Source organism: Canis lupus, chromosome 35, assembly GCF_003254725.2.
Source record: "Canis lupus dingo isolate Sandy chromosome 35, ASM325472v2, whole genome shotgun sequence".
In the NCBI taxonomy this organism is placed as follows: Eukaryota; Metazoa; Chordata; class Mammalia; order Carnivora; family Canidae; genus Canis; species Canis lupus.
The window spans coordinates 10,244,079-10,269,227 of NC_064277.1; the positions used below are offsets into that span (position 1 = coordinate 10,244,079).

Genomic DNA, 25,149 nt, shown 5'->3' on the forward strand with positions numbered 1-25,149 from the left:
CTTATTGCAAGGAGCAATTGCCAAGGGAGAGTTAAACTCAATTACTGTAACCATACTGAATAAAAAATACTGCCAAGAACAAAAATACGCCTGGGTAAAGACAGCCACTGAATAAAAAAAAATCGACATAAAGCGTATCAAATATTTATTTATCTGGGTAACAAAGGACTATGATACATTGACAGGCATGGAAACTACTGCCAGCACAACTCAATACAATACAACTAGAACTGCTTCCAAAATGGCCAGTGAAAATACAGAATACCAGGTGGTCCCAAATGTTTGAAGTTCTTTGAACAAAAGAGAGAGAAAGAGAGAGACGAGTGGGGGGGGGATCCCTTACCCTTGGTTTAAAGACAATACTCATTTATTGCTCAAATGATGCTTTCAAGGGACGACAGTGGGATAAAATGAACTTTTTTTTTTTTTTCTCCCCACCATACATAGAAGGGTTATCAAACCACTCGAGTTTAAAAATCTTTCCGGGGTCCAAGATCACTTTTTTCTTTCACTTCAATGAAAAGCTAAATGTAATACTAATTATATATAAAATTTTATTTTACTTTTTTTTATTTTATTCGTTCAGCTGTTTCATTGTCGCCTTTAACATGCTACAACAGGGCTAAATTCATGAATCCCAGAGGGGAAAAAAAAATGAAAATCCCCCAAACCTTGAATTTCTAAAGAAGTACCATAAACCACATGAAGAACTAAGAGGGAAGATTCAAAACCCACTAAACAAGAGGTAAACGAGATCACCAGATAAATAAAAAAAAAAGAGGCTTAAAACAGACTCACCATATTTACAATTCCCATTAAATTACACATAAATAAATATATACAGAGACGTGAACACTGATTCCCTTATATAACTGTGAATCGTGTTGCCAGAGAAAGTTCAAGTTGGTCGCTTTACCTTGAAGAGGAAAAACTTCTACAACTGAAGACATGACATGGAGCTTCGTGTATTTGTGTTCAAGTTTATTCACAATACTGATAAAAATGTCATTTTTCCTTTTCGCCTTTTTTTTTTTTCTTTTTTAGTATGGCTACAATCTGAACTGAAGTGTGGAAGGGAAGGTGATGATTCAGTCCCATGAAGCTCATATAATCTTTTTTTAAAATTTTTATGTAATTTTTTTTTTTTTTTTTTTTAGAAAAAAAAAACCGTTTTCCATCTTTTTGTGGCGGTAGTCGTTGTGGAGTGGTCCTTGGGTTTTTTTTGTTTTGTTTTGTTTTCTTTAAAAAAAAAAAAAACTCGGTTCACAAACTTGGACAGAACTTTTCTTGGCTGGCTTCACGGCCTGTTCTGTTCTCTTAGGCTCCACAGGAGGGCAAAGGGGAGTCGGTGCCGACGGGGAGGTCGAGGCAGGGGCTGTCCCGCGGATGGTGGAGGGAGTCCCCCAGCGCTGGGGGACCGAGGGCTCGGTGGCGGCGGCGGCGGTGGCGGCGGCAGCAGCAGCAGCAGCGGGTGGGGAGGTGCCGACCCCGGGCTGTCACCTGCCTGCGCTGGTCGGTGGGTTGGAGGCCGGGCGGGTGGGCTCTGGCCGGGGCGGGGTGGAGGGGGGCGGCCTCACTTTCTGTGTTTCTCCTCTTTGTCACTGCTTTTGGCGCTGTTGTCCGTGTGGCTGTTAGGGTTGTTGCTGAGGTACATTTTGTCCATGGCTTTGAGGGCCTCGGTGAGATAGTTCTGCAGGGCCGTGACCGCGGCGCACACCGCGGGGCTGCCGAAGCCGTGCGAGATGAGGTTGAAATGGGTCAAGCAGCTCTGGATGCCCGGCTCCAGGATGGGGTTGGGCCTCGAGTTCCCCAGGGGGGATCGGTCCTGAGCCAGCAGGTCGGTGAACTCTTTGCATATCTGTCTGCAGCACAAGGGAGGCAGAGAGAGAGGAGGGGAGGGGGAGGAGGGGGGGCAGAGAGAGAGAGAGAGTTGAGGCTCCCCTGTGGGCAGCACCAGCAGCAAAGAGAAGAGCTTTCTCCCTGCAGTGGCCTACACCGGAACCGGGGAGCCCTGACCAGACCAGAGGCCCCAGACAGGGACTTGGGGGCTGGCCACATGTTGAAAGGCCCAGGCCCAGACACCCCTGGGGGCGGGGGGCACCGAGACATGGCTCTTTCCTTCCACGCAGGCCTTCCTACCTTCCCAAGTATCTCGCCCCACTCCTCACCGCTCAGCTACACCTAACTGCTAGCCCCCTCCTCTCTCACTCACACCAAACACCCCTGACACAGAAAAAGATTTCACACATTTAGAGGAGAAACAAAGGAGGAGAGGGAGAAGGAGTCAGAAACACCAGCATCTCGCCATGGCCAAAAGCATGCAGCCAGCAGCTGTCCTGTTCAAAGTGTTACAAAGACCCTCATCCTGCTCTCTTCTAGGGAGATCTCAGTTGGCGGGATGAAATCTCCGCTCATTCGCCTTCAAACCAGGTGGGATGCAGACAGAAAGGCAAACTCTTCTTGGGATTATTTTGCCTTTTAAAAAAAGGCACAAAAAACCTGTTACTTGGGGACAATTCAGATTGGGAGAGAGAGAGAGAGAGAGAGCTAGCAAGCAAGGGGCAGAGGGAGAGGGATCGAGGGAATCTTAAGCAGGCTCCAGGCCTCAGCCAGAAGCAGGGCTCGATCTCGATCTCAGGACCCGGAGATCTTAACCTAAGCTGAAAGACAGAGTGGGACACTTAACTGAGCTGCCCAGGCGCTCCTCAGGCTGATTTTTGAGAAGAAATACACACTTCAATGTCAATTTCCCATTCCAGCTCTTCTCTCTCTCTCTCTCTCTCTCTCCTAGGGAAACTGTGAATATGGGTGTGCTTAGGAAGCTAGGGGAAGAGGGAAAGTTGAAATCTCAGAAAAAGTCTTGAAAAGTCAGAAACACAGACAGGGGAGGCCTGTGCCCTGGAAGCTGTCTCAGAGTCTGGGAAGCAAGGACTGGCTGGGGCCTTCCTGAGGCAGGAGCAGCCTGGAGGGGGTGGGGGTGTTGGTATGAGGTGGGTAGGGAGGAGCGAGAGTGGGAGTACTGGCAGGCTGCCCACTGCAAGGCCAGCTGATGTCCCCAGGCCAGAAACTGTCCCGCCTAAGGCCTCAGCCTCTGCCCCTGGGTTCCAAGCCCTCCTGTGACATCGACTTTGATAATTAAGGGCTTCCAAACAAGCCTTTTAATTTCCAGAAAACATATCAAAACAGTCATTTTCTTTTCACACACCACCTGGAGAAGCCTATTCAGCCCAAGCACTGATGGGAATATAACTTGGGCCATTTTGAAACCTATTTGACATCTCGCCTGTAGGCTAAAACTTGTGGGCCGTGTGTGTGTGTGTGTGTGTGTGTGTGTGTGTGTGTATGACTTTCCAGGAGGGAGGGGAAAGGAAGGCAAGAAATGGGATAAGGGATTAAGGTTGAAACTAGGACAACTTCTGGCTTGCACATTTTGCAGGCCACTGCTTAATCCTTGCCCTCGAAGAACATATTGATAGGAGACAAAAAGTGATACAGGCAAGCCTGTTACCCACCTACGGACTCGATGATGGTCTTTCTAAAACAACATAGTCACCAATCCACACTCAGCACCAGATCCCCACAATACTCCACCCCCATGCACACTAATTTTTTTTTTTTTTTAACTGAGAAGGTGGAGCAGAAGAGAGGATAAGGGATGGAAACACACCACCAACCCCACCTCCACCTCTCCTTTAACATAGAGTGTGGATTCTAAAATTGTGTTGTTCACTTCGATTATTCACAACAAAGCTAATTAGCACCAAACGAAGAGGGGAGAAAAGTGAGACCAGAAATGATTTTGACTTTTGTTTCTCTTGACAGTAAGACACAGAGACCCCAGAGAGGTAAGGTAAATGCCTTACTTTGTAGCCAGGAGCATGTTTTTTCTTGTCACTTGCTCATTGGGATCGGAATGTTGTCGGTTGAGAAATTCAGCTACTGCTTTGGCAGGAAATTCGGTTTCGCACACGTACCCAAAGTCCCTGGCTAGGTGGACGGCTTCTCCTGGCAGGAGGCGAACGCAAGAGAATGAAAAGAGTTGAGGTCAGATTTTCCTCCCCACTCGCTTATTTTCTTAACCCAGATGTTGAAGAAAACACAAACTACTTGTTTTCTCGTTTCAGGCATTTTATTTCCTTTCCTGTAGAATCTGGCAGATGAATTTATCAAGGGAAAAAAAAAATGGTCACTTGTCCTAGAAGGCCAAGAAAATTTGAAAATGTAGATCCCATCCACCACCCTCCAGTCCCATCCCCCACCCAAGGACATTTCCCCAACTTCTCTTTTAAAACGTCCCTTGTATTCCAACCTCACACCTATCAACACGTTCATAAATGATATTCATAATTACTCGTTGAGCTTTTCTGCAAGGGAACCACTAAAGGTTTACATTTTAACTTGATCGCATATAATTATCTGTTCATCCAAACCGATTAACCAAGAGGATTTGAGGGTCACTCCACTGAGTCTGTCTGTGTTGTTGATTTTCGAATCTTTGGTTTTAATTTCCTGAACCAGTTGGTTTTTACTGCAGGGCTTCCTGCCATTAGCTCCAGCTCCGGAAAAACGCATGCGCCAATTAGAGCATCAAAGCCCTCTCTGCAGAGCTTGTTTCCATAAAATGGAGCGGATCACAAACAATAACAGTTCTCCAGAAACTGCCTCCCTGCTACAGGACTCAACCCCCAAGCTCATGCACACTCTCACACTACACCCGAAGCCACTACTACCGTTTCCTTTGCGCATAATTCTTTGGGGGCATGGAGAGTGGGTTCTGTATGCAACTGATGTGATTTTTGATGTAAAGCTACTGTAGTTGAGTTTCTGGCACCAAACAACTGCTTATTGTCTGACTGTTATGTTATCATCTTTAACATTTACACATGCCTCGTAGGATTCCTCCTCAAGTTTAGGGTTCTCAACTTTTTTTTTTTTTTTTTAGTTCTTTAGGAAGCTGGAACTCAAATCAGTTGTAGGGTATCTCCTCAAACGTAAGATGTAAATGAGATAAAACGCCTTCTCTAAATAGAAATGGTAGTTTTGACATCTACCTGATAATTTAAGTGTCTTTTTTTTTTTTTTAACCTATTGGCATAAGACATTTCCAACACAACACAAAGGAAAATGCAGGACAGCTTATACATTCGTTCCAACACATCTAAACTTCAGCTAATTTAGTATCAGAAAAAGTTAACAGGAATCTAGAGGAAGCAGGAATGTGACTGGATTCTGGTGACAGTGTATCTAGAGCATGGAGTGAGAACAGGGGTAGCTTTTGTTTTGAAGGATTGGGAAGCTTGTGTGTGTGTGTGTGTGTTAAAACTGCCATGAGAAACTTTTTGCAATGCTTCTATTTCTTTTTTTCTTTCCTGGCCAAACAATCCAAAATCTAAAATTGCTCACTTTTCTTCCCCTCCACTAGGGAAGCACAATTAAATAAGAGATAAGGGAGCATATGTTTGGAAAACAAAAAACCTAAAAGGGCATATAACCCTGAGCTTTCAGGACGGTCTTAAATCAGGATGCAGGTCAAAGATTCCCAAATTAATTCAGGAAGTAATGGTCACGCATTTCTCAAACGCAGATGTCAGAATAGCTTAAGTGATTTACTGCTGAGCTCTGTAGAGGAGACAGGAACTTGGAGAATATGCAGTTCTTAAATTTTCACTTTGTTTAGGTCAGGACTGGGCTAGGGAGTTGTAATTTTGTGGCAAAGGAGAAGAAGAAAGGAGGACAGGAGTAAGTGCAAATAGTTTTTTCACATGCAAGGATTCTGTTCACTTCCAGCTCTATTCTATGGAAAAAAATGAAACTGCCCAATCGACACAAAATACAACCAAACATCTAGCCACTAAGTATTATCCATTTTCCCAGAAGAAAGTTCCCTTCTAGTTAGCAAGTGGACTCGCTTACCCTCCACTAGTGATGTGAGCAGGGTGACATTGGCAGCTTTACGTCTCCCTGCTGGCAGATTTAATCCTATTTTGTCCAGTTTTTCTCTTAAAGATCTTCCTCCATTTTTAGACTTCGCCCTGTTTCACAAATATATGCAAGAAACGGATTTAGAAAACATTGGGTTGCTCTGTGTCACGTTATAGTCATTTTGACAACTTCCTAACATGTGCTTTTTAAAATTAAGAATCATAGCCCCGAGACACTTAAGGGAGGGAAACCTAGGAAGGAGCGGTACAGGAAGATCATAGGAGACAGATGCTAAACTGTAAAGCACCCCCTGTGCTCAGTTATTATTGCAGCTATTGGTGGCAGGTTGGAAGGTTTTGATTTCACAACTCTCTAAAGAAGAACCACAAACAAACAAACACAGTTCCCATCTCTAGGGTTTGAGGCATTTTTGAGTTCAACTGATTACTGTATATTTTCCCTGTTGTTACAATCACACAAATCCCAATGGGGTCTTTAAATTGTCTTTGCAAGAACCGCTGTTAGGTTGTTCAGAGTAACCAAAGTTATCATCGCTCTCACGTTTCTTGCTCTGGCTCTAGCCCCAATGGGAAATTCATTTTACCAACTGTTTACATGCCACGTCACTAGCCTAACTGGAAATGTCACACGCGGGTATCAGGCTTTAAAAATTCTCACTGACTTCAGAAACAATGGAGGTGGTTCTAAATAGATGTCTAAATAGGCTCCCATCATCAGAAAGTGGTTAAGATAAATTGTTTAAATAAAACAGCAAATTAATTAATTTCAGATTTTATTCCCAACCCAAGTGCTCTTTAATTGTGTGGATTAGATTATACTCCCCTAGGTAAACAGTCTCCAATATTGGGGATGGGGGAAGGGGAGGAAAAAGCAGAGGCCGCATTCAGATCCGTGCCAGAGAAAGATGACAAGAGGAAGCAAAATGACGGTGAAGGAGGAGAAAGAAGAGATCAGAAAAGCTGATGTTAAAGCCTTCCAAAAATAGTTTTACAGGCTTTGTGTGGGATGTGCCCATCAGAGCGGGACTGTGAGCCCATAGATGCATAGATGCACTGATGTGACGTTCTTGGTCTAGGTTCTTATTTTGGAAAAAAAAAAAAAGAAAAAAGAAAGAAAGAAAGAAAAGATCACCTGGGAAAGTTCAAGCCAACAGCCACCACTCGCAGCGCTGGGTGGAACCCCAGGTGGACGAAGTCCCAGGAAGGGAGAAACCTGCCCTGAGGGAAGGTGCTTCACCTAGCATCCCCTTATCAAATCTTATCGATGACACGGATCATTGCGACCTCACAGAGGTGAGCTGTGCATCCCTGGCCACGTATGGAACATGCACTCGTGGGGAACGGCCACACCGGGTGCACGTGAACGAGACCTGCGGGCCGCCCGGGGCACGGCGCCTCCGGCCAGGGCGACGCTGATGGGGCGGGGAGGACGGGGAGGACGGGGAGGGCGGCCGGCCGCACACTGAGCCACCGTCTTCCACCTACGCCCTGTTCCAGGGACGGTGGGGGGCCGCCGGAGAGCCGGGCAAAGTGAGGCACCTGAGACAAAGTTTCCCAGGGCTTGCAAGGTGCGCGCCAGAAGCAAAAAGGCGGCTGCACGGCGCCCCGCCGCTGCAGCAGCCGGGACTGAACCCGCGGCGCGGTGAGCTGCGCGTGCGCGCGGGGAGTCTGGCGCGGGGGGGGGGCGAGGGGCGGGGGGGGCGCGGAGGGCTCCGGGCGCGTGCGCGCGCGGCGGCGGCCCCGGGCGCGCGCGGGGCGGTACGGAGAGCGCAGGCGCGCGCCGCCTGACCCCGCCCCCAGCTCCCACCCCGGCTCTACGCCCTCGGCCCCGCCCCTTTTCTCCTCCCGCGAAGGGAGGGCGGCGGCGCGGCGCGAGGCCCGTGGCGCGGCCGCCCAGGCGCAGGCGCAGTGTGTCCCCGGGAGGGGCGGGGCGGGGCGGGGCGCGGAGGGCAGGGCGAGCGGGGCGAGCGGGGCGGCGCCGGGCCTCACCTCCGCAGCACTCCGCCCAGCAGCGAAGCGTTGAGACACTCGGGCGGCGAGAGGCGCCGCTGCACTTCCGCCACCGTGACCTTGTACTTCGAGGTGGAGCTGAGCAGCGAGAGGCGACCCGGAACTGAACAGAAGACCTCGTTGGGGTTCACGACGCCGCCGAAGAGGTTGTCCTTGTTTATGGGGATGGCGGAGACGGCGTTGCTGTTGGACTTGGACAGGGACACGGGGCCTGCGGAGACACACGGGGCAGCGGCGCGTGGGCGTCGGGGTCCCGCCCCCGCCCCCCGCCAGGCCCGCAGGGGTGCTGTCCGGAGCCGGCGCTGGACTCGTGACCCTCCGGGCTCTCCTCCGAGCAGAGCGGGCCCAGGCGAGGTGCTGCAGCTCGGGCTCCGGGGGCAGCGCTGCGCACTGCGGTTGCACCCCGAGAGCAGGCTCCGCGTACCGGGGAGTCTGGGGGGCGGGGCGGGCGGGGTTAGTGCCGGGGACCAGCCGCCCCCAGGCCTCTAGTAAACGGCTCCGAGGTCACAGGGCCCCGCGGCCTGTCCGGGAGCCCAAGGCAGCCCACCCGGAGGCGGTGGCTTCTCCTGCCACACCCCACACGCGCCCCATCCTCTGGACAAACCGGCCCTGCCCTGCGCTTAGTCTTAAAAAAAAAAAAAAAAAAAGAAAGGATCCCGACTTTTCGGAAATCCATTCCAAAGCCCCATCTTGGACTGGGAGAGGAAAAAGGACAAACAGGCTCAGCGTGGGTACTAGCAAGACGCCCTTTTGTTGAGCAAATAGTTAATACCCTTGTCTTACTTAAGCGGCTTCAATGGGAAAGGGAGAGGATATATATTTTTGCTAGTTAAAATCCTCCAGCTCGTCATTGTCGCGCCCCCCCCCCCACCCCCCGCCCCGTGCGCAGGGAAAAAAGAAAAAAAAAATTCCAGGCCCAGCAGAAAGTGCACTACCTACCATGTTGCATTTCTCAACAACCCAACGTAATTCAGATGCATTCACAACCATTTAAGGGACTGGATGCATTTGTATTTTTAAAATTCCACAAGGAGACATATATAATAATATGCATACATTCTCCTCAGTACTCCTCCCTCCTTAATGGGGGATATTCTAGACGTATGGGGAGGTGGGGGGGCTCTAGGTTTTGGATAGATCACTTGTGACATTAATAGCTCTGGGGAGGCTAATAGAGACAATAGGAGTTAAACGAACTCTTGAGAGATTACTAATAAAAGAGCCAATTATCATGTCGACTTGGAAAGAGCATCTCTTAAGATTTATCCCTCGCACATCCAATTTGACGTGACAAAGACTTCACAGATGCAAAAACGAAACTTTAAACTAACAATATACTGATTGGGGTTAGAAATGAGAACAGTTTTATATAGCATCGTCCCTCTGGTGGTGCCTAGAATCCTGAAATGTAACATTGCCACCATAACAACAACAAAAAAAGCTGCTGTGAATAGCATTTAATCCAGTGAACTTTATTTCTACTCACTAGACACAATACAAATGACAAATCCATCCAAATTACTTGACACTCTTCAGAAACAATTTCGGCTCCCGAACAATTACGCTAACAATGCTGACAATCTTCAAGATGCTAATTTTAACCAAAAGCCAAATTTTTGTTAACCTAATTCACAAAGTTTAAAAACCCTTAAACGGCTAATGAGAAATTAAATTGAGGAACACGAAAGTTTTTTTTTTCCTCTCTTCCTCTGCTAAGGCATGTTAATAAAAGACACAACTGCTCTTAGAGTAATGTTGAATTATTTGCACTGTTGTAGCGTTATACACTTCTTAACACTCATACAACGGATTAGCTAAACTATTAAAACCATTACAAAATTGAAATGCCACTTCCGAATCAGTTCAGCTATTACACATTGCATGTGTTTGTCCAGAAACTAAACTAAATTCAATGGTCAAATCATGAACAAAGCTAGCCTGTTGCCATTACTAGCATACTGAAAGCCGATCATTTAAGCATTGCTGTTCCATGCCATCTATTTGCTAATTCTGAGCCTTTAGGAAATCCTATTTGAAAAAAATAAATACAGCTCTGCAAGTTCTTTTTAAATAGCACTATGCCTGTAAGGACATGCCTGGAATGTAGAAGGAAATGGCTTACCTTTCTTAATTACAGTTTGATCTGGGATGTTAATACCCGGGTCTTCTACGTGCTGCAACAAAAGGATACACATGGATGTAAGTGTATAATCAAAACAAAAGGAAATGAATATTCCATGCAAGATTGGGGGAGGGGAAGGTGTAGAGTCCAAATCTCCCCCTCCCGGTATAGTGACATTTATATATAAACATCTCATCTTGGCTTATTGGAATTTGAGGCTTTGGAACTCAAGAGGTTTCACTGCACACCCACGGCCAATTTCTCCTCCCCCAGCAAATAATCCATGTTTGAAGGAGCTGGGGGTGGGGAATAAAACTTTCTTTGGAAATTAAACCAAGTTTTGGAGCACCTAATCTTTCTCACAAAGTCAGTTCAACCTTTAAAAATGCACCTAGCTTTAGTTTGGCGCCTCGGCGGCTTCGGACTTTAGCGATTCCCAGTGTTCAGGCAGCAAAAGCCAGGGAAACACAATAGAAATGACAGAGGCGGGAGTAGCAGGGGAGGGTTGTAAACGTTTTGGGTAATGCGATAAAAAGCAAATGCATATACACACCCTCACTTATGGAAAACTAAAAATAAATTTTAAAGAAGACTACTGCCTAAACTGGGTTATCAGAAAGGAATATGAAAACGATGAAAAACCAAAACAAAACAAAAAACCATTGAGGGTTTTTTTTTCCCCCCTGTTGTCCAGCAGCGGATTTGTTGGTGTGTTTTTTTTTTTCTTTTTTTCTTCTCCCCCCTCAACCTTTTTTTTTTTTTTTTTTTTTTACAGATGGGTGGGTATACGTGTGTGCTAGAGTCAAAACGTGATTAGAAAGTAAAATGAAATCATGTTTTCTAATGCAGAAACTGACAGGCAATATAATGTCTGGCTGTGTTTACAAATTAGCACCAGGGCTGCTGAGATAGAAGATTTCGCAATCGTTACCAAACACAGGCATTACCATTTAAAAAACTATTACTTCCTTCTCTAGTCTTTGTCCAACAATAATACTGATTCGAACATTTTCCATTCTGTCTTGGATTTATGCTCCTGTTAATTGTGCCTGATTGCAATGATTCCGGGTGGATGGTACTAAGTTGCTTTATTACAGGTTTTATTATACTCAATGCTCTCATTTGTAACTTGCCTAAAGTGCTTCTGGATTTAAGTATAATTAAATTGAGAAATGTTCAGAAATGACTACTGCTGCAGTTCTTGTGTTTTAACTATATGGGGAAATATGATCCCTTTATGCATGCACCCTAAACCCATAAAGTAAATGTAGTGTGGCATAATACTTTTATTTGTGTTATTTCTAGACCTTGTCCATACAGAGAAGACTGTTAAGTTTAAAACCCCACTGAGATATTAATGATTAAATAATTTTCACCATCAGTTTGATTTTCTTAAATATTTAGCAGTCATTCTTATTAAAGGTTAACTGTTGCAGCAATGGGAAAATTGAAAACAACCCTTTTCCTGACCCAAATTCCTTTGAAAGAATTTTTTTTCTTAATAGGTGGGGGAGGGTGGGGAAGAGCAGCAACTGGGTTTCCCTGTTTTTATTTGATCTTTTGGTTAATTTCTCCTACTGACTAGTTTCGCCACAAAGAGGGACTATACAGGTGTTAAGAATTCACACCAGCCACTTTGGAATTTTTGCAAAGTAGACCAATTCTAATTCACAGTGATTCCAAAAGGCTGCAATGCATTTTGCAATTCAAATATTTCCAAAGAGCAGGCTAGGAAAAAGGATTCAGAGACTCCTTGGGAAGGGGAAATGATCACAACTTCCAGGTTTGCCTTTTAATTTCTTTTTCTCAACTACTGCTCCTCCCATTTTACTTCCCAAGAAATGCCCTGTTTAGTATCAGTTTCCAAAAACATTTATGAACACACACACACACACACACACACACACACACAATGCTTACTAAACCCCACAATGGATCAAGTGCCTACTTTCCTGCTTTCCATGCAAGGCTGCTAAACATAACCAACAAATTTCCATGATTAACTGGGCCAAATGAGCGCCGTAATAAATTTTCTATTTTCCTATGTAACTTAAATAATGTTTTAAATTCACCAAGCGAGCAGGTAAGTTCATCTGACCATTTTCTTTGCAATCTAATGCAGTAATCATTAAACTGTCAACGGACATATTGCTGCAATATTTGATGCACTAATTTGAAATAGCATTTTAGTAAAAATCACATCCAGATACATTTCCTCTCCAAAGAAAAGCAGCATTAACAGAGCCTTTACAGCTTTAATAAAATTATTGGCTCATTCTAATTCCATTTCAGGAAGGTTGTGAGGAAATCATAAATACGTAGAACTGAAACAGAGATGCTGGTTTAAATTTAATTTCAGAAAGTATTTTCAAATTATCAATAGCCTGGTTTACATTGTAAATAGTACATGTGCTAATACCATGCTTATTCAGAAATCGTTTTAAACTGCATTTATTGATAACTGAATTAGAACTCAAATAATGTATTGCCCAATAGTCTCAAAACATTTAATTTAATATGGGGTGTAGCAGGTTCTGATAGGAGTTGGGAACCCAGCTAATGATTTATGAGGTCAGCACTTAGCACCCCTAGGAGGAGAAGGAGGCTGCATTTTAATGTCCCTCTGCTCCGATTTGCTGCTCACTATTCTTTAATCAGGGTAGGGTACACACATTAACTTTTTAGATAATCACTAGTGCTTATGAAATCCGGTAAAAAAAAAAAAACATTTTTACGTATGTCGTTCACACTTTATTTTAAACTGCTAGGGTGTCCAATGAGCTCTTTTGGTGGAATTTAACATCTTTTTCAGGACAGGCAGGAATCCCCACGCCAGACTCGGCGGTGGAATCAGATCCTCTCCCAATCGAAACAGTTTACTGTCGTGGCGAGGGGCAGATATTGTTAATGGTGACATTCGTCTGATTTATTTCTATGCCGGTGGAAATGGTAATGCAGGCATTGTTCGAAGGAGCTGCAGGAACCATTGTTCTAGGGCTATAACTCTCAACTACTTTTTGATTTTTTTTTTTTTAAATTCGGTCTCTTATGTGGATCCTCAAAGTGTCCGCCCCCCACCCCCACCCCCCCAAAACAAGATAATGAAAATGAGATTTCGAACAGGTAGATGCCACGGAGGGAAACCCGGCCCCGCAGGCTGTGCGTCCCGATTATCCGCTCCCGGGTGGGTGCGCAGGGGCCGCGTCCCCCCTGGCACCGCCCGCGCGGCCTCTTACCGGGACGTCCTCGATGGCGTGAGGTAAGGAGTGGATCGGGAGGTCTCCGAGCCCTGAGCTAAGCCCGTGTGGGCCGTGCAGGAGGTCTTCGTGTCGCCGGTAGTCCCTGCGAGGATCCAGGCCCGAAAGCTGGTGGGGCAGCCCCCGGTGAGTGTGCAGGAGCCCAGACTCCTGGCTCTGCCTCTGGCCGGGCCAGCCCGGGTGCTGCGGCTGCGGCTGGGCGTGCAGGGGGTTCAGGCTGTAGGGGTCGTTGACGTGGGAGTAAGGATCTTGCGACTGGGGGTAGATAGGCTGGTAGGGCGGGGGGAAGTAAGGGGGCTGGAAGTCAGCATTGGGGGTGTGGGACAGCGGCGGGGCGCTCGTGTAGGGAGATTGACCTACAGTGCCCAGCTGGGGCAACCGCGCCGTCCCGTTGCTGGTGCCGTCGTGGCGGTCCTAAGAGAGAGAGGGACAGACAGAGAGGGAGAAAGGGGGGGAAGAACAAGAAATCAGGCGTCGAGTTACAGCTGTCCACTCCAAACCCACTCCCCAGGACTGCGTGGGAAACCGCTCATTCCCGTCGGCAGGCCGCCGAAAGACACCAGCTCTAAGTTACTCATTTCCGAAAACACCCCACAAATGCATCGGGGCTCTTCCAAAAACGCAGGGAATCAGATCGTGCAAACGTAAGGGCGCAAGAAGCTCGGGCTTAGGCGTTTCTTTCAAAGTGTGTGTGTGTGTTGGGGGGGGGGGGGAGAGATAGAAAAAGGCCTCCCAGAACACAGCCCGTTAAAAGCAGCGTGAAACCTCCCTTTAGCAAAATTAAAATTCCTGCTAAATATTAAACAGCAGAAGCGGCCTTTTCTTTCTCCCCTGGATTTGAACCTGCCAGCAACTGCGTTATTGTTTACCCTTGTTCCATTTATTTGGAGGTGGGGGGGGGGGTAAAAAAGCACACACGTTCAAAGACTATTACCATTTCATGACTATTTAAATAGAAACATTTCGTAGAGGGGCTGTAACGAAAGCACGCGTTTAAATTACCAGCTTAGAGAAGGTTTTAAGTGCAGGATGGGGTTCTGTGTTTTTCGCTTCCTCAGTTAGGAGCCTGTTCTCGACAGGGTCGATTTATGGTACGGATGGGGAGAGGGGAGGACCGCAAGGCAAGGTTTAAAATAGAAAGATTCAGCCTTATTGGGTTTAAAAGGGAGAGGGGCACCCCCGGGGCGGAGGCTCCCGCCCCTTGCACCCCAGCCCCAAAGGGCAGAAGAAAACGCCTCACTTTAGGTGCCTCTACTGCAATTCGCTTGCAAAACAAGCGAACCGAGTGGATTCCAGGGAGTGCGAACCCTCGGAGGTTCAGCCCCGGCCCCGAGGGTAAGGGACACCCCGGGCCGCATTTTCCCCTCCCCCGCGGATGGATTAAGCATCAAACCTTGAGAACATCTCAGGAACAAGTGAAGACGCAAGGAAATAAGGATGAACGTGGCGAGGAACACGCCTGGGGAAGTAGCGGCGAGGTAAGGTCTGCGCGCCGGGAGAGAGAGGTCGAGCGGGGGCGGGGGGTGGGGGTGGGGGTGGGGGTAATGCATTCGATTTAAGAATGAAAAAAGCGAAAGAAAAGAGGCAAGAGAGAAATGCACATTGAAAGGGGGGGTGCCCTAAAGGAAACCTGGGCGCGAAACCCGAGGTTGCGGGCAGCTCCGCTGCACCAGGTTTCCGGAAGAGAATTCCTAAGGAAACGGGGATAGGGGTGGGGGTGGGACTCACCATAGCTGAAAAACTGTGAACTAACATCTGCGAAGAGTCTGGGGTAACGAGTCAGGGTGGAAAAAAAACAAGCAAGCCTGGAGAGCCCGGCTGCCCCGCCGCCCGAGCGCGCCCCACACAAAAGGCGCCGAGAGCCCCGCGCCACCCAGGACTCCGGTCACGGCGCAGACGCTCCCCCGAGCGCTGGAGCCCCGCTCTGGTCCATCCGAACTTGAACCACCGATTCGAGCGGCGCCTTCAGCTGGTCGAACCCACGGTCTCTATCCTGCCGTGGTGGCTTAGGATTCAAAGTTCCTTAAAAAAAAAAAAAAAAAAAAAAGACCCCCCCCCCAAAAAAAGGAAAAAAGAAAAAAAAAGTGTGTGTGTGTCTGTGTGTGTGTGCGCGCGCGTGTTCCTTATTCCGTGTCTCCCCTCTTTTCTTAGCGGCGGCTTCGCTTGAGCTTCTAATAACCGCGCTGGGCAGCGTTCCTGGAGCCTCCTAATAGCAGATATTCATGACTATTAATATTACACGAATACTTAATAAGGGAAGAATGCCTGGAAATCGAGCGTGAAGCGGAGAGGCAACTCGCGCCGGAGCCGGCTCTCAATGCAGTCCATTGACGGGAGCCTCAGTGTAGCAAATCGGAGGTGGGGAGAGGGAGCGCGAGAGACAAAAAGCGGGCGAGAGAGGGAGCGGGCGAGCGCGCGGGGGGCCGCGGCGCGGCGTCTGGCGAATCACAGGGAAGGGGCAACATTTTAAAAGGTTGCAGGGCATGCAAAAGTGAAAGAGAAAGAGGGAGAGAGGGAAACCGAGGGAGAGAGCGCAGAGAGGGAGAATGTGTGTGCGTGCGCGTGTGAGAAAGAAAGTGTGGGTGAGAGAGAGGAGCCCGGAGTGGGGAGAGGGGAGGGAGGGAAGGAGGGAGAGCCCGAGAGGAGGAAGGGAGGGAGGGAAAGAGGGAGGGAGGGAGGGAGGGAGGGGGAGGGGGCCGAGCCGGAGCGCACGCAGGGGGAGGCCGCGGGGGAGGGGCGGGGGAGGGGGAGAGGAAGCGAGCGAGGACAATCAGACCTAAAAGGCTGGGGCAGACCTCGGGATGCCGTGGGGGCCGCGCGTCGCGCGCAGGAGCCGCCGGGGCCCGCGTCCGGGCATTCATCGGGCTCTCGGCGCGGGCGGTGCTGCCCTGCCCGCTGCGGCCGCGGGCTCCTGCGCTGCGCAGCCGGGCCTGGGGCTCGGGGTTCGGCTGCCCGCCGCCGCGCCGCTCCTCCATGGCCCGGCGCCCCCCCGCCCCCCTCCAGCCCCGGACCGCCCGGGCCGTCCGCTCCGCGGCAGCTGCCGCCCCGCCCTGGGCTCTCGGGGGCAGGGGCTCGGGGAGGGGGAGCCGGGACGCGGCCCGGGGCGCGCGGAGACGCTCGGAGGCCCAGCCCGGGCGCCGCTGGCACGGGCTCCCGGCTCCCGGCTCCCGGCTCCCGGCGCAAACCCGTCCGACTGGCTGGGCCACTCCCGCCCGACGCCCCCCCCACCCCCCCACCCCCGTGACACGGCTCGCTCTCTCCCTGCGCCGCTGGGCTCCGCCGCTGCCGGTCCGCCTGCTGGGTTGTCAGGACACGCGGCACCTCGCCTCCTGCGTGTCCCTGCAGAGCCCCGGCGTAATTAGACAGCCCCGAGCCGGCTCGGAAACCCGAAATCCCTGCTCCGGCGCTCGCCGCCGCAAAGTTGTTGAAACAGCCCTCCCTCTGTTCCCTCTCTCCGCCTCGCTTACACACACATTCACACGCGCCCCCACAGGGCCCCTCGAGTTCCTCACCTCCCACCTAGGTCTCCCAGGCGCCCCGAGCCGCGCGGAGGTCGGGACCCCGCCCGCCCAGGGCTCGGCGCCCGCAGCTGGGTTCCAGCCTCCGCGAGGGTGACGTGCCCGAGCCTCGGGCCACAGCGCCGGCGGGGACAGTGCGCCCTCCGAGACGGAGGAGCTCCCTCGGACCCGTTCGCAGAGCCCTCCCACCCCACCCCCACCCCCACCCCTCGCCCCCGCCACGGGCCTCAAAACAAAGCGGCTGGTGCGCCCTGGGGTCCCTGCGCCCCGCACCGCGCACGCGGGAGGAGCCCCCAGGGCAGCGTCGGTCCCCGCGGGGTGTCACCCCGTGCCCCTTGGGGTGAGGGGAGGGCGGAAAGGAAGAGCCCGGGAAAGGAGAAAGATTTAAAATAGTCGGCGGAGAGGAGAGGGGGCAGGGAACCGGGGACACAGCGTTCGCACAAACCCCGGTTCTGATTTCAAGTGAAGACAAGACCCACGCTGCTGCGCCCGCGCAGACCTCTGCTCCACACATTGCCAGCTCCAAAGGCCAAATTCAAAGAAAAGAACGGAAAAAGAAAAAAAAAATAGCGAAAGCCGGGACTACCACCTATGTAGGTAACCCTCGGCCGCGGGCCCCCTCCCCCTCCCGTGACTCCGCGGCTCATTTCAGCGGGGGCTGCGAGGGAGCCCGGGGCCGCGGCTGCCAGGCCGGCTCCCAGCGCCTCCCGCGGGCGGGCCGGCGGTGCTGGGGCTTCCCCGGCGTGCCCCCGAGAAGCCGGGCTCCGGAGACCCCGGGTTTGCAAATGGGCTCCAACGAGGCGCGCTCCATCCGCGCGCCCGAGGTCGTGTGCCGCCCGGCCAGGATTCCCACGGTCACGCAGCCGACCGCCGGGCGCCTGCAGGGGCTGAAGCCCGGGGACCCGGCGGGCAGGCGGCTCCACGCGGTGCAGCCCTCCCACCTCCGCTCCAGGGGATGCTCTCGGAGTGTCCCTCAGAGGGAGACGCTGCTCAGAACTTCCTCAGTAGCACAGAGCGAGCCCCGCAGCAATTTGGGAGAGGGGTGCCTCCAAACTGAACCCGAACACTGGGAGGTGCGACCCAGCTCAGACTGAAGTGTGCGAGGGGGGGCCCTTCTCCAAACGGAAAAGAGCCTCCCTTTTTAGGAAGAGGGGAGGGGGACGATAGGAAGCAAAGAATGAATAAATGAAGGAATAGTAAAGATCGGAAGTTACGGAGGAAAAAAAGGGGGTCTTCTCTTTGCTTTCTCTTCCTGGTGATTCGCCCCCCCCCCCCCAATCTCGCTGGAGAGACACGCAGGGTGCACAGACGCGTGCCCAATTGCCAGCAACTGCTTCCAAACCCCATGCTCGTGTCTTCGCTTCACTCTTAGGCAGACCCCCAAACTGGCCAGAAAAAAAAAGGGGGGGGGTAGTGGGACACGAGCTTCGAAGGAGAGAAATGAAAGAAGACAGCGTCCACATCCTTCCTCTCCAGCTTCTCCCCTGCGTTCTTCGGGCAAATTGGAGAGGCGGGCGCTGCGCTGGGGAAAGTTTGTCCCACCCGCATTTCGCAGCTGGCTGCGAGCGGAGGAGGAGGAGGAGCGGGAAAGCAGAGCTCGGAGCCTGCGGCCGCAGGGAGAGCCAGCGCCGCGCTTACCTCGCAGTCCTCGTACTTGATATTATCCGTCAGTTTCCAAAGCATTTTCATGGATCGGCGTGAACGGATTTGCCCCCTTCTCCGCCTCGCACCCAAGTGGAGCTACTCTCTGGGTAAGCGCAAAGTGCGGGCTGCCGGCGGTGAGCGCAGGAGGAGGAGGAGGAGGGCGAGGAGGAGGAGGAGGAGGAGGAGGGCGAGGAGGAGGAGGAGGAGGGCAAAGAGGAGGAGGAGGAGGAGGAGGGCGAGGAGGAGGAGGGTGAGGAGGAGGAGGCGAGAAGGGAAAGAGCTCCTGTGTGCGCTCGGAGATCTCCCTCTAATGGTAGAAACTTTTCCCTTTTCCAGCTCTTTACCAACAGCCTAATCGCCTCATTAGCATATCAACAATAGTCCAATTGCTCGCCAGCACTGCAGTCTGCGGCCGGCCGCTCCGACCCAGGTATAAAGGCCTCTCCGAGCCGCGAACTTGCTCCTAGAGCGCACGCCCGCCTGCGAGCCGACGAAATCTCCCCTGAGACCTGCCGTGCGCCCGGGCCCCGGCCACCCCCGGTCCCCGCCGCCGCGCCATTCCACCCCAGTCCTCTCCCCCTCCGTCTCCTCCTCCAGGGAGATGCCATCCGCAAGGGCCCGGCGCTGTGCAGGGTCCGCGCCGCTGCGCCTGGGGCCCGCCTTTCAGCACCTCTCCCTCACCCCTGCCCGCGCTAACCGCGCTGTCCTTTCGGCCCCGTCCAATTTTATTAGAAATTATTATCCCTTTCGCAATTAAATATAATCATCAAACCGAGACCGGCAAAGTCACTCCAGGATTTTTGCCCAACAAGAGATCGCCTCCGCTCGCTGCAGCCACCACCTCGGGCCGCAGCGCCTTGGGAGTTTTATTGGCTTTGCTCTTCCCACCCCCCCCACCCCAATCCACCCCCCCTCCCAGGTTGAAGATTTTGCCAAACGGCTCCAGTCGCTCGGCTGGGGTTTGCGATCCTTTAATTGGCCGCGTGTAAAATAAAAATTGTACCCTAAAGAGGTTAGTTGACAGCTCCAGGGGTTAAGTGATTTTCCTCTCGTTTGTATGAAGCCAGGGCTGACTGATAATTCAACGTGGTGTTTGGGCTAAGGGTTTCCTAGGTGCGATGTGGACAAAATACAGAACTCCTGTGGAGACTCACAGCCGCTCCTGGAGTTGTGCCGAAGTAACCGACATGTGTGCTCCGTGTCATGCATGCATCAAAATAAATCGCTGGGAACCAACTCTTCGCTGCGCTAATCTGCTCCAGTTTTCCCAAGATCCCCCTTTTTAATTAAAGCAGGGAGAGTTCCTTCATGATTTGGTGATGTTACTAAAGCGGGCGCGCTGGCGGCGCAGTGCCCGGCTGAGGCGGAACCGGAGGCCCCGGGGCCACCTCCTAGTCCAGATTGGCCAGTCCAGGCTTTTCCGCTCCACGCAGGGACCTGCTCGCCCCAGCGGGGATTGATATATATATATATTTTTTTCCTTCTTTTAGTGAATTGTTTTAAAGAAGAAATTATAAAGAAAGACGAGGTGTAATCCTTTGAAATACAGAGTAATTAATTTATCTGGCTGAGCTGCTCATTTGTACTCCGTATAAAAGTTTTTGTGTGGCTTTCTCCCTCCTGAATACTGCAAACGCACCAACGTGGGTCTGCCTCAGAGCTGCTCTGGTAACGACTTTTAGTTCCATCTAGGCCTGGTTTTGTTTTTTTTTGTTGTTTTTTTTTTGGGGGTTTTTTTTTTTGCAAATCTCCAGGCCTCCCAGGTCTCCATAGCATGTCCTTGCAGAAGGGTAAAGGCTGTTGCAAACCCGAGCATTTCTTAACAGGTGGAAGGAAGGCAAGATGAGGGAGAACCACCTTCCCTCACCCCCCACTCACCCCCCATTTGCAGAAGGGCAATTCTCCTTCCGGACGACCACAGCCAATTCTCCCAGCCAGGCAGAGTAGGCCAGAGGCCCTCCCAAAAGTTAGGAAAAGGACTGGAGCTAGAAGGGGGACTTAGAGCATAAGGGACACCCTCCCTGGGGCACTCCCTACACTCCTTTTTCCCCACCTGAACACTAACACAGTTCTTTGGCTGAACACAGCCCGGGGGTTAGGCACCCCGCTCTACCCGGAAAACAGTCAACTTCCAGTGCTCTCACCACTCACCCTGAAGGGCAGCCCCGGGGCCCTCCGCCCAACACAGTGGCTTGAAGTCCGGAGATGGGCCGCCGCGAGCATTTACACCTTCGCAGCCAGCGGCCACAGCCGCAGAGCGTGATCTGTAGGCCAAATCCCAGGCCTGGGAGCATGGGATTTTTGCACCCTCAGACGTCGCCACAGTGTGCTTAAGGGAACTTCGAGTTTCGCTTTCTTTCAGCTTGTGGGCTGGGAAAGGCATTCAAGGCTCATCATCTTCTCCACCCACCCCCATCCCCCTTGCTGACCAGCACCCTGCAGATTTCTGGCTCCACACCCACCAGGGCCGCTAAACTGTTGTTGTATTCCTGCCGAGGGTGCCTTTGAGGTGCAGATTGCGGCCTGCGGGCTCTGCGCCATAGTCCGGAGTTCTGGGCATTGAAGAAAGGCCCAGGCGAGCAGACCCCAGAGCCAGCCAGGCTGCGTTTCTGGGAATGTCATTACCACGACAAGTCTCTTCATTGCATGTCAATGCTCTGTCCCCACCAGCACCCCGGGACGGTAGCGCCAGGCCTGGGGATAGAGGTCGGGGGTCCAGGCCTGAAGTGGGGGCGTGGAGAGGGCGTTGGAGGGAAAAATGTATATCAGTGTGAGACAGAGACACAGAGAGAAACAAAGAGACAGTAAGAGGCCTGAATGACTATTTTCTCTGGTTGTCACCACTCAGTGGGACCCAAGAGCCCCACAGGCCAAGCCTGAAGGATCCAGTCCCTCTAGGCCCCAAATCCACATGCCCCACCCGAGAGGCAGGCTTCCCACCGCTTGCCAAACTGTGAGCCCTCAGGAGCCAGGCCCAGGGTTCACTCCTTTCCCCCTTGGGCCAGAATCTCACTGCTTCCCAACTGTAGGCCCTTGGGAGGCTCAGACCCAGTACGATCCTGTGCTGCTGGTGCCTTCTCAGACCCAAGGAGTTCTGCTGCGACGTCCACTCAGTTTGTGGAGATAACTGCAAAGATCTAAGCCAAAGACCTTACCCAGTCTACACTTTCCAGAGACCAGAGGGGAGAAGGGCCCTGAGGCTGACCAGGGCGGTGGAGGGGAAAGGTACAGATCCCCGACATCTGTGGTTGGTGTGGGATCTGCATCCTTAAACCACAAAGTCACTCTGACTTTGGGGGTGAAGTTGTATTTTAGTGAGGTTTCACCGGGAGGAGAGGTATAAAAGAACTTAGGGCTAATAAAAATAAGAAGTACAAGGAGAGAAATAAAAACTGCAAGATGATTTCCTTTCCCCGACTCCAAAGAACGTAGTGAGGACCAGCCTTCTCGGAACTTTACTTCTAATGGCACAAGAGACAAGAAAAAGAACCCCCACCCAGAAAGAGCAGAGCCTCAACTTCTCCCCGTATTCAGTTCAAATCGCCCTGCAGGCTTTTAGGCTCACAGAATCTCACCCTAACCAGGCCTCACTTGGCCAGGGGTGTGGGGGGAAAAGAGGGCCCAGCCATTCCCATTATACAATCAGCCACCCAGGAGAGGCTCTTCCCCTCACCGGCCTTGCCAGAGCTTCCCTGGTTTCCGCAGGGAAAATGTCTGGAAGCTACGAGAGGGCCAGGAGAATGCTCCCGGGGCCCGGGTGGGCCCAGGACTCCAGGAAGGCAGGATCAAGGGCCCAGTTGGCCTTGTGGTACCCGCGGCCTAAGCAAGGCCGAGTAGGGCAGACGTCGGTTTCTGCGAATTTCGGACCTGCCCTATCAACCGGCCGTTCACCCCTCATCCAGTCACCCCAACCTACAGCCCAAGCGGCGAAAACTGGCTTCACGACTCGCGCGGACCGAGCGAGACGCTAAACTTTGTGCAAACTCCTGTAAGTATTTCCCCCAGAGAACATTCTCGCGCGGGCGCGACCCGTCCATCCGGACCCCTTTCCGTTCTCCAAACCTCGGAGACAGCGAGGGAGACAGGTGCACCAGAAGCCCACCCCCCGCGTCGCCCCGGGGTCGAGGGCCAGAACCGAGGCGTGCGCAGCCGAGCGCCTTCCTTACCGCGCCCCGCGCCCTTCCCCCTCCCGAATTAGTCATCCACCCGGTTTCCACTGGGGGCGGGGGGACTGGAGGGCCGCAGCGCCAGCCGCAGGTGACCCCCGGGGCCACCTGTGGAGCGTGCGCCGGCCTTTCCGCAGCTCGGGCCGCCGGCCGCGCCGGGTGTCCCTGCCCTCCTCCTCCCCGGGGAACACTCCGGGCGCTGCCAGGCGCGCCGCGCTACGACTCTCCTGCCCCGGGCCAAGGCTCTCCCTCTCCGCCTCCCCCTCCCGGCCCCCTCCCCCGCTCCACCCCCGCCCACTTCACCCCAGCCGAGGCAAACCCCCGTACCTGCCAGTCCCCCATTTTGGCAAGTATGGACATCGCTGCTCGGCGCTCCTGGCGACGGGTCCCCGCCGGGCATGGGCTGTAGGGCTCGGCCGGGCCCGCTCCCTGGAATCGCTTAGGCAAATCCTCCTTTTTTACCTGCTCACCAACATCTCACCTGGTCATAAAGAGCTGGGTTGCTACCTGCCGACGCATGCGCGCTGGCCCAGGAATTCGCTCCGCCAGCCCTAGTCCCAGCGCCTCGCGGAGCTGACCTGGGAAGTGATGGATTTATAGCCGCGGCAATCTCGCCATCAGCTCCGGCTTTTCCCAACAGCCCCAACCCGCTTTCCCGGTCAGTCCCTGACCGGAGAACCGAGGCAGACCGCCTGCCGGGGTGTGCAGGGCGCGATGCGAGTGTGAGTGGGTGTATTTTCTCACTCGAGCAATGGGGGCATCTAGGCGCTCTGCCCTGGACTCTCCTCCCTCCTCGGAACTTTGGGGCTGGGAGAGTCTCCACCCCGAGGTGGGGAGGACGGGGCGGGGGTGGGGGTGGGGTGGGGGAAGAGAGCAGGGCCGGGAGATTGGGCCCGACCCCGTAGGTCCCGCACACCTGGATGCAGGCGGTAGCGCCAGGTCGTGGTCCTGGCCTCCCCACTGGCCCACGGGGCTCAGGACACCCCGGCCCCCGCGGATCCGAGTCTGCACCCCCCAGGGCTGCTTCAGCGTCCGAGCCCAGACCAAAGTGTTTCTCAGTAGGTGAAAACGTTCGCGATTCTGTTTCATTTCTGGCTTCTAGGTTTTTAGTCTCCTCCCACCGCGCGCGCACACACACACACACTCTTGCACACTCGTACACTTACACTTCTATTTAAGGTGAGCCCCTCCCCCACTCCTCTCTGGCTTCCCAGCTTTATCTTTATCTTTTCCAATAACAACTTTTTAAGGGAGAATGGGGGCGTTGGTGGTTCTGGGATGGGCAACCGAGGTTCGGGCTGGGGTTTGCTTTCCCATGACAGATAAAATCACTCAAGTGATTTCACCGCTGCTTCTAATTAGAAGGGAGATTTAAAAGAAGCCACAGGATTTGGGGCTCCCGAGGAGCTCACCTCCCCGGCAGGAACCACACCTGGTCGGGAGGGAGGCCCAGGTGAGCAGCTTAGCCTCGGGCCGCGCTCCTCGGCGACCGTGCCAGCCCCATTCCCGCAGCCACCAGATCCGGGGATCCAGGGCTTGGGCCTGTAACTCCTGGGACAGGCCCGGGTTACCCTCCCTGGCTGCCGTCGCGAGGACTAACACGAACAAAGACCCGGCTTCCAGTCGTCTAGGACACGTCAGGGAAAATGCGTAAAAGGTCAGCTCCGAAGCTGAGGCATCAAGACTTGTCCCCATTCCACATCGGCCCCGTTCTAACCCGGCGCTCGAGCCCCCATCCCTGGTGGACGACCCGCCGGCCTCGCACCCTCCCGGCCTCTGCGCAGCGATGATGGTGCGGTTGGGGACACTCAAGGAGTCCCCGTGTCGTCTGGGCATTTAAAGTCCTCCCTGGGCTGCGGGACTTCCCTCACGGTGTCCTTTCTCTTGTGGATTTGAAACTTTCTTGGACTTGCCTTAGAACCTTGCTCCACGAGTTTGGGGTTTTGTTTGTGGGTGCGCTTTTTTTCTTTTTCTTTTTCTTTCTTCTTCTTTTTTTTTTTTTTTTTTTTTTTTTGCCTTGCGAGAATTTTGAGTAATGAAAATTACAGCGTTTGTAAACCGTAGTGTCTCCACTCCACTTCGCCGACTTTCTCCACGCTGTCCAAGCGGGATGGTGAAAATCGAATTCTTTTAGGTCCCAAGACGAGGCGTCTTGGAGATGCCGGCGGGGGGCGCTGTGCTCTCTTAAAAAGGAGCTGGGGCTCGCTCGCGCGCCCCGGTGAAGCCAGGGCTGCAGGGACCCGGGGCCGGCGGGCTGGGCCAGGCCGAGCCCACGAAGGACCGGAGGCCTAGGCGAGGGCTGGGGCGGGGCGCGGACTCCGGCCAGGTGCCATCTCCGACTTTGGTACTTTTTGGGGGGGGTCGGGGGGGCAGGGCGTGCGCGGGAAGGAGAAGGCAAAGCGGCCCCCGCGGCTGCGCTGGGTGGGATGGCCGGGCCGGGAAGGCTTGGGAGGGAAGCAGCCCAGGCCTTGGGCACGAGGGCCTCTGCCC

The 25,149-nt window shown here is 52.7% G+C and overlaps 1 protein-coding gene and 1 long non-coding RNA gene across 9 annotated transcripts; one reads left to right on the plus strand and one right to left on the minus strand.

Annotated features, from left to right (window-relative positions):
* Positions 1–128: 128 nt before the first annotated feature.
* TFAP2A (transcription factor AP-2 alpha) lies at positions 129–23,222 on the minus strand. 8 transcript variants are annotated; one of them, XM_025444719.3, is made up of 8 exons: positions 22,987–23,222; positions 13,688–13,745; positions 13,311–13,548; positions 10,075–10,126; positions 7,932–8,163; positions 5,914–6,032; positions 3,864–4,005; positions 129–1,862 (listed from the first exon to the last, which is right to left on the minus strand). In XM_025444719.3, the coding sequence occupies exons 1-8, from the start codon at positions 23,057–23,059 to the stop codon at positions 1,574–1,576; spliced, it is 1,203 nt and encodes a 400-aa protein (XP_025300504.1). In that variant the 5' UTR covers positions 23,060–23,222; the 3' UTR covers positions 129–1,573. The 8 variants fall into 8 exon arrangements, with proteins under 8 accessions (XP_025300504.1, XP_048961909.1, XP_025300495.1 ...); XM_049105952.1 differs by lacking the exon at positions 22,987–23,222 and adding an exon at positions 14,725–14,750 and having other exon boundaries at positions 13,692–13,745; XM_025444710.3 differs by having other exon boundaries at positions 13,311–13,745; positions 22,987–23,221.
* LOC112658501 (uncharacterized) lies at positions 16,563–20,055 on the plus strand. Its single transcript, XR_003135747.3, has 3 exons — positions 16,563–17,442; positions 18,326–18,600; positions 18,830–20,055. It is a non-coding gene; the product is annotated as an uncharacterized LOC112658501 (long non-coding RNA).
* Positions 23,223–25,149: the final 1,927 nt, after the last annotated feature.